This window comes from Poecilia latipinna, unplaced genomic scaffold (assembly GCF_001443285.1).
Source record: "Poecilia latipinna isolate Pla-1442-1.1 unplaced genomic scaffold, P_latipinna-1.0 Scaffold794, whole genome shotgun sequence".
In the NCBI taxonomy this organism is placed as follows: Eukaryota; Metazoa; Chordata; class Actinopteri; order Cyprinodontiformes; family Poeciliidae; genus Poecilia; species Poecilia latipinna.
The window spans coordinates 195,655-208,923 of record NW_015113410.1 but is presented as its reverse complement, the minus strand read 5'-3'; the positions used below and the strand labels follow the sequence as shown (position 1 = coordinate 208,923).

Sequence of the window (13,269 nt, the reverse complement as noted above, 5' to 3'; positions counted from 1 at the left end):
CCGTCTGCTGGTGTGAAGCCAGCCAGGCATTGCTTAAAATCTAAATGTACATATAAATATACGTAGAAGTAGCTACTAGTACAGTTGGGGTTTTATTTTTACTGCTTTTACATACCAGATTTTTTTGTTACTTGATAAACCTTAACAGCAGATTATTATTTAATGTCGATTTGAACTGCATTTGTCCACCATCCAATACATGACTTGAAAAGAAGGTGACTACAGGGTAAAAACTTTAACAAAGTCAAAATTTTGAGCTCAAATTTGACCTCTTGTGTGATAAATAATCAGGTGCTGGACACCCAGCAGAACAAAAACAACCCTAACACTATTTATTTATTTAAATCCATTCCTTTATTGTTATTTATGGTATTTATAAGGACGCTTTACAGTTATGATGTACATACAAACTAATAAATAAATAAAAGGTTTACTTTTGAATGTATGAGATGGAGTTGTTGTTGATGGAGATTTGCTTGAATTTGGTGCAAAATAAAGAGAAAAGGAAGCATTTTCAGGGTCTGTCTGCTACCTCAAGCGCTCTCCAGGTTTCCACTCACATAACATCACAACAATGTGACACATAATCACATTAAATACTTTTTAACACCTGAATGAGATTTTCACATTAAAAGAAAATTTTTATTGCAGAGTCCCGGTTACACTGGAGTTAATAAAAATGTCAACTGTTGACTAAACTTATATCTTAGGTTCACTTATTGTTTTATTTGGATTGTTTTGTTAAATAGTGAAAAGGCTTTTAAGATTAACATTCAACAACCTTCACAATTATTGGTAAAAAATATGTAAAATGGCTTAAAATAAATTGTTTTATTGCAGCAGCACAAATTTTTACACAATTTTTTTTTTTACGTACAATTGTACTGGTGGGTATAAATATTAAGAAATAATCAGAGTTGGCTTTTTTCCCCATTCATCTTTTTTTCTCTTAAAATTCTAATTTTAATCTCAAAATTCTGGGTTTTTTCTGAGACCTCTGACTGTTTCCTGATGTTGTGATCGATGCTCCACAAAAAGCCGTTGCTATTAGTTGTGTTTGCTTTTTCTTCGTGTTGCTATGATCTTGTGACAATATTATCGGCTCCAATTGCAGAATAAACTTTAAAATCGATCTTTTGTGCATGCGGGTCGATTTGGGGGTTAACTGGTAATATGAACGACCAGGCAACCAAAAAAAAAAAAAAAAAAAAAGGATTTCAGCACAAAAAGTTGTAATAAAAAGTGAGAATATTTCTTTCAGTGGCCCTAACCCTCTTCTGTAGGCATTTCAAAGCGTAAACAGGAGAGTTTAGAAGGCAACCTGTGATATCTGATGCAACCTCTGAATCCGATCAACATCCTGACAAAACTAAAATAAGAATCAAACTCAAGACTGTTTACTCTGTTTGTTCCTGTCTGAAACCATGTTCTACAGAACATTATTTAAATGGCATGTTCTCTTGTTTTCTGAAGTACAAAAATTTGATTAAAAATTCTGTTAAATTCATAATCAATTAATTACTATTATTGATGACATATCCTAAAAACTGATGATTTAAAATGTTAAATAGAAATAAAAAGAAGGAGTCAGTCATCTTTAACAGGAATTGCTAAAGATACAAACAGATCTAAAATTTGTGACTTTAGAGAAAATAATTAGTTAGTGCACAAAAATTGAAGGTTTAATTTTCACTTTCTCCCAGTTAGGATTATGCTGCTGCAGTAAAAGATTTATTTATTTGAAGGCTTTCGGCACATTTTTAACAGGAGTGTCAACATCTCCGTTCATTAATAACCTAAATCTGTTAAAGAGGTATTCCTTAATTTTTTTTTTGTGCGATTATGTCTGAACGGAGCTGAAAGTTGTCAGTTTGAGTTTAACTTGGTGGTTTTGTTTTCAAGACAACGAGGTTTCAATCATTTAGCTTATAAAACATTTTGAAATTTAACAAAAGTAATAATTTAACACCCCACAGCAAACGAACAGGCACATATATGACAAATAAAGTGTAGCACAGTGTCTCTACAATCTTTTACCCAGGATATTTTACCATGATTCAGGTCTTCAGTTTGTTGCGCAAGTAGAATGAAGAACATCTGAACTCAAAGACAAAATAAATAGATTCAACTTTGGTATTAAATTATAAAAGTTTATAAATGCAGTGCTTTTCCCTACAGATGCAACTTTTAAAATATTTCCCATCATTGGTAATCAATAAAACACGCCCATTATCGAGAGAACAGTTTGATTTCGTTTCAGGAAGTTCCAATCTTCTCCGTTTCTTCTCTGCTACTCAGGAGGCGCCAGGTTTTCCAGATGCTCCTTCCTGTTGGTGAAGAGGCAGCGGGCGGCAGAGAGCAGCGGACCCGACTCGCTCCGGCTCAGAGTGACAACGAAGCGGCTGACGCCCGTGTTGGGACACGGCAACAGCAGCTGCGACATCTTCACACCCGCAGGCAGGACGCACCTCAAGTCCTCCAGCAGGTGCCTGACGGCCACCCGGATGTACGCGCCATGGCTCACCACCAAGACGTGGGCCGACGCCCCCTGGTGGCCGTCGTTGGCGGAGGCGACGTCTGCGGGCGTCTCCTGATCGTCCAGCATTTGTTTAAAAAGAACTTGGAGGAAATTTTTGAACCTCTGCTTCACCTGGAATCAAGCGACAGGGAAGCTAAAAGTTGAACATGACTGGCGAGAAGAAAACTCAGCAGTCTTTGTTTTTATTCTCTTTATTAGGGATTTTACATGCAGAGAAAAGCAAAAAAAAATAAAAAAAAATAAAATAAAATAAAATAAAAAACCAAACAAAGAAATAGTTACTCAAACTTACAAAGTTTTTTTTTGGTCCACTTTCTTGTGCAAATAAATCAATTTTGTCTCAAATGCACTAACTTATAAGAAACTTTTCAGTAAAAATAAAAAGCTTGTTTTAAATCAATAATTCCTTAATTGCCATTAGAACAAGACATTTTCCCCAAATTATAACTTATGCCATAACTTTTCATCAATACCTTATTTCTTGCTGAAAAGTGACTTGTAAGTTAGTTTTGTCTTATTTCAAGTGAAGATATTTGAACTAGAAACTAGATCAAAAATACTTTTTGTGTTTTTCCAGTGCTGAACCACTCAAGTCACCTAAAGGTTTTCCCATTTGAGAAGTTACAATTTCATTTTATTAGCATTTTATCTGAGAAACCAACACAAAGTAGTGGATAATTATGAAGTAGAAGGCAAATGATGCATGGTTTTAAGTATTTCCGACAAATTAAAATTTAAAAGTGTGGAAAAAAAATCCTCTCAGTCTTCTTATTTAATGCTTTTGCTGCCTTTCCATGTGTGTCTCTACCAGCTTTGCACAGGTCCACACTGAGATTTTAACCTGTTCTTACAAAGCAACATCTATCTTTCCACAGATTCTGAATTGGGTTTAAATCTAGACTTTGACTGGGCCATTCTTACACATAAATATCTTGATATCTACCTTTCTGGCTCTTGAACATTTTAGTTAAAGGAAATTTCACCAGAAACCTCCATCTTGACATACATTTTAAACTGCAGTTTAATAGGTTTTTAATAGGTTTTATGGGTTTCTGAGCAACTAAAGCAATGTGGATAATCAGTTAAAAGAGCATAAAATTGTCCTCAATGAAGGAAACCGAAGTTTGGATGTATTTACTTGATGGAAGGGATGTTGACGCAACAATTGTATCAACATATTTTAAGTATAAAAGCTCCAAAAAGATTTTTATAAGAACAAAAAGAAATAAACACAAATAATCAATGCTTTAAATTTATATTTCAACATGGAATAATTCAATTTCTCAGTATTGTTTTATTCTTAAAAAGCGATTTTGAAAGAATGGCCAAGTTATTTTATTGCAATACCCAACGGTGGCCACTGCGTGTCGCTGTTTTTCAGTAAATTGACTGAAATTCTGACTCACCTGATCTAAAGTTTCTCCTCCTGGCGGCGTGAAATCACGGCAGGACTGACCAGCTGCTTTCGCCATGTTCCTCAGATACTCTTTGTGACGGCCTTCAGCCACGCCAAAACCCTGGACCAGAACAACTCAGCTCAGAACCGAACCCAGGAAAAAAAACTAAAACACATCCAGTTTTTATTTTTTATTTTAAATTGAGCGGATCTTACCCGTTCTCTGAGTAAGGGCTCCAAAATCATTTCTATACCAGAACGGTGAGTGTTGTTCCTCAAAATTATTTCCGCTGTCTAGAAAAAAGACAAACAACCTGGAAATGAATGACTCCAAAGATATAATCCTGGACTGGACAATATTAAGCAGGAGTGAGTCAAACAGCCACAGAAACATGAATATCCAAACAACTATTTCATTTATAAGTCATTCATCCTGTTTTCTGTCTTACTAATGAGACATACATGAGCTTCAACTGATTTTCCATGGATACCATGAAGATGACAGGAATAGGCAGGAATTGGTAAAAATAACAGAATCATGCCTTATGTTGCTAATCCATGGTTAATCAAATCATCTGTGGAGGAAGAATCTCCTGGTAGGATGGAGGATTTTTGAGCAAAAACAGTCTGGGTCTTAATGTTCAATTCCAACTTTTTGTGCTGAAATCTATTTTTGTTTGTTTGCATGGTCGTTCATATTACCAGTTAAATCCCAAACTGACCTGCATGCACAGAAGATCGATTTTAAAGTTTATTCTGCAATTGGAGCCGATAATATTGTCACAAGACCATAGCAACACAAAGAAAGCTAAGAAAAAGAAAACACAACTAATAGCAACGGCTTTTTGTGGAGCATCGATCACAACTTCTGTAGAGAAATCTGTAGTCAGAGCCAAGAGAGTCGAGTCTGTCCCACATATGGAAGCGGCACAGATCAGAGTTTTTGGGAGGTGAAAAGTCTCACATTGTCACATTTGACTCATCATTAGGCTCATTAGTCACACATTAAGAACATTTCCTGTTCTTGTTTCTTTCAGAAACATTTCCCAAATGTGACATATGGTCTCCAGAGTTGACCTAGAGGAAAATATTCATTTTTGTGTGTCATATCAGTTTCCAGACTCCTGTAATGCTTCTTCTAGTCTTCAATTTCACGTTGGTAATCCAAACAGAATGCAGCAGCCAGACTTTTCCCCCCCAAATCCAGTAAATTCAGCCACATCACTCTGGTTCAATATTCACTACACCCATTATGTTTCCTATGCTTGTTTTAAGATTAATTTTTACTCTACAGGACTTTTGTGAATTTATGTCTGTGAAAATTGCTTTATAAAATAAACTTTACTCACTTATTAGAGTGGTGTGATTGTGATGCATTTCAGTGACACAGACTTCTTTTTTAAGTTCATAATCTTCACTTCAGCCATTGTTTACGTCCAGATTTACTGTGTTTGGTTATTCTGGTGTAGAATTATGATGCATAGAAACTCACATTAATGACATGAAAGTCAGATAAAATGCAAATTACCATTCAGACGGCAGATGCTTTGAAAACAAGTAGATACATGTCCAAATTAGCTCCACATATTTTAATGCCATCGAGTCTTACCTGCACAGCTCGCTGCAGGTTACTAACAAACACTTTGCAGAACTTGATGTCTCTAAGGTATTGCCCCACAGCTTCGCACTGCTGCACACCTGTTTCTGACAGAGGCGTGTCCACTCCCTGACCTGAAAGCAGACAATATTCAGCCTGAGGAAAAGCTAGACTTCATTAATTAACAGAAACCCCCGCCCACCAAATTACAAGTTTCAATTCACACTCAATGTCTAAAAGATAAGGTAAAAACAGTTATCTTTTTGCTGATATTTTTAGATTTGTACATGCTATGTATGCTAAATAAATGGTTTGACTATCATCGCATTTTCACCTGCAACCATTTTAATAGCTGGACAGACTTTTCTCTCAAGTCAAACCAACCTCCAGCTTCTTAGATCCAATTCCCTCCCCCATCACTTTTTTATTCATTTTGTAGATTTTTTTGAATATGAAATTATCAACATTCATAATTGTTTCCATTGACCAAATAATTGCGAAATTTGACATTTTGGAAATAAGTTTGGTTAAGGGAAACAGATAATTTTGAAAATAAAAAAGTATCAAAATTGGTTTATTTCTCAATACTGCAATAGAAACACATTTTTCCGCATTAAAAAGCAGGAAGAAGACAACAACAGGAAGTAGTTGGATGATCGTGACAAGGTATATCACATGAACAAACTTATTCACATGTAATTTTAACTGTGTTTCTTTTTCAATAGAAATACCTCAACTGTATGTCTTTTATTCCTACATTGACGAAGTTTTGACCACATTTGTAATGGAAACGCAAATAGAAACCATAGTCGTCGTATTTAAAAATGGGATGATTTACAGGTCCATTGCTGCTTTACCTTTGGATAAAATTATTCCCAAATCGGCTCATTCCTTCACCTTTGTTTGCCCGTAGGTGTACTAAACATGTTAAATAAACCCCATTTTCCTGTAACCTAAACTTAAAAGCCGTTTTTAAATTGAGTTTAATACACAAATCCTCATTAGTATGATTTACCTTGCAGGAGCTTGTCTCTGTTGTACTGCGTCTCCCCACTGTTTGAAAACAAAGTGAATGAATTAAATGGGTCACATTATTCTGAGGCAGTTAGTGACAGAACACAGTCAAACTTCATATTAGTCGACATTATTTCACCAATAAACTCGTAAAATTAACTCCATGTTCATTTGCCACATATATACACTGCAAATTTAAACAACCGGAGCAGAAACGAGCCGTTAAAAGACCAACTTACTGGCGTATGAACATTAGCGTGAACGTTGCCATTTTCACCGGCTGTTCCCCAGCTACTTCCTGGTTGAGTCATACGTCACAGGACGTAGCGTCTTCTGTCATGACGCATTGCGTGGGAGCCATCTGAAATTAAAATGCGAGTTTTAAACGTTGAGCGACTTTATAAAATAATTTAAACACAATGTGGTTTGAAAGGACGAATAAATAATTAAAATAAATAATTGAAATATATATATTTATCTATTATGACGACTTAATGAGTTATATTGACTTTAGTTTTTACTTTGTAAGACAAACTGATGTGTGTACTGATACACCAGGATATAAGGCTAGCTAGGTAATTATTTATTCTAATACGCAATATTTTTTAAGGAGAAAAAATGATTTATACAATATACTTATGCAATTTTATAACCATCTTAGGTACAATTATATCAAGTGTGTTAGTAAATATTTAAATGGTCATGTAATTTGATTTATATCAAAATATGAGTTCCGACTTCTCAGTTGGAAAAATCAACTTGAACCTCCTCCAGTGGGAAGTCGCATCTGTCACTGGAAAACTGGAAGCAACTCCAACTACCCTCAGTTACGACTTGTAAGCCGAACTTCGTGTTTCAAATTCAATATGGCCACTTCTTCTTGCAGCAACATCAGTAAGAGATGGTAAAAACGTGTTTATTTTACAAGACAGACGTGTAAAAATGCACCTAAAATCAATGTTACACGTAGCGCCTGCAATTCTAAGTTGAACAAAGTAAAAGTGGCGTTTGTCTATGGAAAGTAAGGCTTAAATGATGTTTATTGGCGTCGCCATTTTGAAATTCAGACATCTCTTCTCGATTTCCACTCACCTGTTTTAGATTACTGACCTCTAGACTCTGCTTCTTCTTCTCCTTCCTCACATTACTCTGCATTACTTCTGTTAACCTTTACCATTTTAATGATGAAGCTGGTTCTCACTTTTTCTCTCTTTTGTATTATTCCTGACAGCTTTAGCACCCCCTGGTGGCAGCTAAACATTACAACAGAAAGACAAGCCACACCAGTGATTTTAGCCAATTTATTTAGAACAAATTATTGAGGTACACAGGTGGTTGCACATGGGGATAAATGGGAAAAGGATTTGTATGAACAACCACAGCAAACAATTGTAGAATCGAGTAAATGGGTACCTCGATAAAAATAAATGACATTGAACTGATCCAAACTTGTTCCCCGAATGGATTTTTTTTTCGGACAAATATAAAACACAGTATAGGCTTTTTATTTTTAACTAGCACCAGATATGAAAATTAGCCATTTTAAAGTAGGCTGGAGGCACTTTTTAAAAAAATCAGTGGAATCTGGTAGGTGGATTTATTAACATACAGGAAAAAAAGAAAAAAAAGTGAAACCCGTCCGACGATTTAGGAGTGAAGTCATTCTGTGTGATGCGACATGTGATGAGGTAATTGTGAGATGGCCTCTCGCTGTGTCTATCCAATTAATTATCCTGAGGTACATAAGAAGCAGCAAGAATATTGACAGAACAAAGATAGAACAGATTACAACGATTAAAACAATAAATGAATAAAACATGCTGATCAAAACAGATTTCCAGTCCCGCACCAAACTGCTCCTTTTCCCTCTGGTACATTGACAGAGAAAAGCAGACTTGTTACATACACAACATATTAAAATATAGCAGCACACAAGTGAATGACAATAAGGCATTTTTGTGTAAGACTAGAAAAGAAAAAGCTTAATAGCAGCAAAGAATGTCGTAGATTATTTCTTTTTTTACTTTGGAAAAAACATAAAAGCATTAAACATGCTCAAACTTAAAGCATTTTTATTTAAAACAATTTGGCTGTTTTTTTTTTTTTTGCACATCAAAAAAGGCATCAGAACAAACGAGAAACAGTTTCGGGTTTAAAATGTCACATGGATTTCAAGCATTTTTGTCGGTTATTTACACGTGTCAAAGGGGCGCCTTTGAAAGAAACTGCAGATCAGAAATAAGAAAAACACAAAACAGAAGGATGTAACTATTAGATCTAGTGGAATGGGTCTAAATCTGGAAATGGAATAAATTCAAGTTTAGGATGACACAAGCGCACTGATGTCTACCTGTGGCTTGCCTTGATTTATAAACTTTTACATTAGGAGGGTGATTTTTATAAGTCTACTCACCAATTGAGGCAAAGCATTCAAAACAATATGCTTCACCCCATGGGAATCCAGCCCAGAAAAAACCCAAATAACTTAAAAGAAAAAGATAGAATAAAAACAAATGACCCCTCCGAACTTGTCCTCACAAACCATCCCCTTACCGAAACTTAAGGAGTGTGTTTTAAAAGTGCATTGATATCGTTCCACGTCGCCCTCTCTACAAAAGGCCCAATGGTGTAATTGATTACAGGAGAAAAACCCCAAAAACGACATTTCGCCGATTTCCTGCAAAACAAAATCCTGCAGAAACATCATAAAGCTTAAAAAAATCCTCCTTGCTTTCTCTTTCACCCCACATTCTGCTCACTTTACAACCACTTTCCACTCGCTTTCGACTCGCCTTCCCAACAAACTGCTCAGCCTCTAAAACCTTGAAGAACTTGCAAAAACTTATTTTTTTAAAACTCTTTCATCAATGCTAACCCCTTCTGAGCTATTTAAACACTCCTAACTGTGCTTGAACACAACATCAACAACAAAAACAACAACGTGGCTTTGGTGAATTCAAACGCCACTTCATGGAGTCAACAGCAGCGACTGCTCCGGACCTCAAACCTGTTTCATTTCTCCTCCATGAGCAGGCCCAGCCCACTCTGAGCCAGCACCTCTCTGCATAAATAATAAGCAGTGCTACAGGTGCACAGTATGATAGACGGAGCCATTAGCTACGGTAGCGCTCCTCTGCTTTAATTACTGCTATATGGAATTCCAAATAAAGGAAAACTCCTGTAAATCGATTACTACTCACTAAAGCTGATTAAAGAGTTATAAATGCTGGCTAAATATACATCATTCGGTATATCTCATATATTTATGCAATTTTCAAGTATGAAAAAATATTTTCAGGTTTTTGGAACCTAAGGCACTATCAAGTCTTCAACAATTATTCGTCCGTTTCTTTTCTTAAATAGCTAGAGACGTGTACAAAAAAGGTGAAAAAAGACCCAAACCAGGTGTGAATGGGGCAAAAACAAAACAAAAAAGAAGGAGATAAACTACAAATTTCTTAGTTTCTAAAAGTTCATAGATTGTCGCACCATCACTGAAGGGGGCAACTTAAAATAGATACTGGCAATTAATGCCCCCTCTCTCCCTCCAGCGTCTCGCTCCTGTCAGTTCATTGGTAAGCAGGCACGCGGTGGCCGAGTAAGGCGGCGATGGGAGCTCATAAGTTGACGTCGCGCACGTCCGTGGGGGTGCTCGACTGATCCTGCTGCTCCCTGGACTTGCTGCCACCTCTGACGGCGCTGTCGGGTCCATACTGCTGGCCCTGCTGCAGGCTGGAGGCCAGCACACGCTCGATTTGCTCCTGGCACGCCCTCAAACAGTCCTGCAGCGACAGGGAACGTCAAAAGTGGTTAATTCAAATTCAAAAACGCTTCCCAAAGGGAAATTAAATGTTGTTGTAACTCAGATTAACTCAAAATTCTTCAAAGACTTATTGTTGATGGTGGCGGCTGCTGTAGCAGTCTGTATTACAGCGAATTTTAAGAAGCCTCTGACTAAAGACAAAACAAAATAAAACAAATGAAATTGAGAAAATATTTTTGTTAACTGAAATTCATAAAAATGGGAATTAAAAAGGAAAAACTAACTGGAACTAAAACATACTTAAACTACACATAATATCCTTTGTTTCTGTACATTTTAATCAATTTATTAGCTTCATGAACAGGTGTGAAATAGATTATTTTTCCCAAAACAAACAGTTTATGTCAGCTACTCCTCCTGGCAGCATTTACACTACTGAACAAAAAGTTTGGAGGAAACAGCAGTCAGCTGATTGTTCAACAATTAAATACATTTTTTTGAAAATTGTTTCTTCTGTTGAGGATTACCCAATTGATGAATCAACCTTTTTGAATAGTGCACCTACAAAATTAACCAAAGTAGGAAAAAAAAAAATCAAAAACTACTACAATAACTAATAAAAATGAACCTAAAAATAAACAATATTTAAGTAATAAATATAATCAAGCAAATGCACTCTAAAAACTAACTAAAACTAACTGAATTACTCAAAAAGTCACAACAACAAAAAATTTATTATAACTATAACTGACATAAAACAAGAGAAATTTGGTCTGATTTCACTTCAGACAGTCAGAAAAAAATGTATCCGTTTTATTATTAGGTGTATGAAAGCATCAAATGTTGGATTATTACAAAACTATTAAACACTTTGAAGAATTTTTTTTACAGAAATCAAGAACTTTCCAGGCCTTGAAAACACCTAATTGAAATAAACTGAAGTGGAAAGCTGGAAGAGAAATATCTAAAAGGTTTTACAAGTGTAAATGCGTGTAGAGATGCTTCTGCTAAATGAAGTGCACACCGCACTATTCAGATTTGCAAAAAGATTTGTAGCGTACGCTTCACAACTCAAGTGTTGCTCCATCACATCAAATCCCAACAAAAAACACAGAAAAGGGGTTAAAAGTACAAAAATGAAATAAAATCTTATTCTTTCAAATACTTAAGATAAATTAAAGATGATTAAAGACGAGTCTGTGGTTCTGAACAAATGTTCACAGACAGTTAAATGGATGTTATTTTGCTCCATTTGTCATGCGAGTTCAACCTTTTTATTCACATGCTTGGCATACCGGAGGGGAATTATATGTGTTGAGGTAGGTGGTCCATCAGGACCAGAACAATGAGTACCAGCGAACTCTGAACACCAGCAGAGCCGCGATCGAGACGCAGCGGCACAGGAATGATCCACAACGCCACGCACGAGAAAACCAGGGAAAGTCAGGGATCGGAGAGAGAGCGAGGTCTGAAACCATGGAAACGGTTCCTTCAGCACTTCAACGAAACAAAGGATGAAAGGAAAAATAGACGAACAAACAAAAGAATGAATGAAAGAATGAACAAATGAAAGTGAACGAAGCAAGGAAGGACAAACAAAGAACGAACAAAAGAAGGAAGAAGGGACGAACGAACAAAAAAGAACAAATGAAGGACAAAGAAGGAAAAAAACAAAGGAAGAAAGGTACAAACAAAAGAACGAACGACAGGAACGAAGAACAAACAAAAAAATGAACAGAAGAGGAACGAGGAAAAGAACAAAATCCAAACAAATGAAGAATGGAGGAATGAATGAATGAAGAATGAATGAATGTAGAAAGGGCGAAGGAAGGAATGAAGGAAAAAACGAACAAAAAAGAACAAAGAATGAATAAATGAAGAATGAATGAATGAAGGAGGAATGAACAAACAAAGCCAAAATGAACAAAGAAATGACAAATGAAAGAAGAATGAATGAAGAATGAATGAAAGAACAAAAAGAACTAGCGAAGGAGGAACAAATGAAGGAAGAACGCACAAACAAAAACAAAAGAACAAACGAAGGAGGAGGGAGTGAAGTAAGAACAAACAAGCGAACAAAAAGAAGAAAATTCAAACACAGGAAGAAATGAACAAAGAACAAACAAAGACTAAAAGAAGAAAACAAACGAATAGAAAGAAGAGCTAAAGAAAAGAAAGAACCAAGGAAAAAAGAAAGGACAAAGAATGTACAAAAGAACAAAAAAAAGGGGACGAAAGAAAACAAAACAACTAAAGGACAAACAACAAAGAAAGAAAGGACAAAAGAATAGAAGAAAGACAGAAAGAACGAATAAGATGAGCAGAAGTAAACGTGTGCGTCTCGTTCCTCCAGTACTTTGGGTTTAAGGCGCTCAGTCTCATGTGGAGGCCTAGAGGAAATGGCTTTGACCCACTGAACTTTGACCCCTCACAGTTTGGGCCTAAAACAGAACGCAGGACAGTGGGACCGGATGTTTTTGGAAAACTTCTGCTATGAAAGAAGATCCTTTCTGCGTCGTCCGCCCCCCGTCTGCTGCTGCAGGTCTGAAGATGTGGGAGGTCTGAACCTTAAAGAACGAGCCGAAGCTCGCAAAAAAAAGAGAAAAAAGGCCAGCATTCCTCTAAAACGCACCAATAATTGGAACCCGATGGGCTGCAGTCGGGGGCGCTTGTTATGACGGCGGTGCTGGGGGGCCCACGTAACCGTAGCAACGCAACCACAAGCCTGGAGACAACAACGTTTGTGTTGATTTTAACACTGTTTAGAGCCTATCACCAAATATTGTTGGAATAAAACAATGGCTGTGGTTTATGTGGTAGCTTAGAGAGACTGCTGCAGAAAACTGATATTTAATTAAAACCTTGACAAGCGATTCATAAACGCCAGAGCCGTCCATTCATTAAGGTTAGAGACAATTAAAAAACAACGGAGAGATCAGTCACTCAAAGGAGGAGGGGAG

General features: G+C 36.5%; 2 protein-coding genes across 6 annotated transcripts in view; both read right to left on the bottom strand.

Annotated features, from left to right (window-relative positions):
* Window positions 1–968: 968 nt before the first annotated feature.
* Window positions 969–7,728, bottom strand: tigarb (TP53 induced glycolysis regulatory phosphatase b). Its single transcript, XM_015046838.1, has 7 exons — window positions 7,639–7,728; window positions 6,786–6,907; window positions 6,548–6,585; window positions 5,545–5,666; window positions 4,152–4,229; window positions 3,946–4,056; window positions 969–2,650 (listed from the first exon to the last, which is right to left on the bottom strand). The coding sequence occupies exons 2-7, from the start codon at window positions 6,815–6,817 to the stop codon at window positions 2,291–2,293; spliced, it is 741 nt and encodes a 246-aa protein (XP_014902324.1). The 5' UTR covers window positions 6,818–6,907; window positions 7,639–7,728; the 3' UTR covers window positions 969–2,290.
* A 105-nt stretch (window positions 7,729–7,833) lies between these two features.
* Window positions 7,834–13,269, bottom strand: part of LOC106956175 (G1/S-specific cyclin-D2-like) — a 73,136-nt gene continuing 67,700 nt past the window's right edge. For all 5 annotated transcript variants that reach the window (XM_015046834.1, XM_015046833.1, XM_015046835.1 and 2 more), the window contains one exon: window positions 7,834–10,328. In XM_015046834.1, coding sequence (XP_014902320.1) covers window positions 10,164–10,328 — 165 coding nt within the window. In that variant the 3' untranslated portion in view covers window positions 7,834–10,163. The remainder of the gene's footprint in view (window positions 10,329–13,269) is intronic.

Excerpts from the sequence above, each read along its gene's own strand:
- tigarb (XM_015046838.1), bottom strand. The coding sequence starts at position 6,817 with ATGGCAACGTTCACGCTAATGTTCATACGCCA. Across the intron at positions 6,586-6,785 it reads ACGCTAATGTTCATACGCCA|TGGGGAGACGCAGTACAACA; the intron begins GTAAGTTGGTCT and ends GTTTTCAAACAG. Across the intron at positions 5,667-6,547 it reads CAGAGACAAGCTCCTGCAAG|GTCAGGGAGTGGACACGCCT; the intron begins GTAAATCATACT and ends GTCTGCTTTCAG.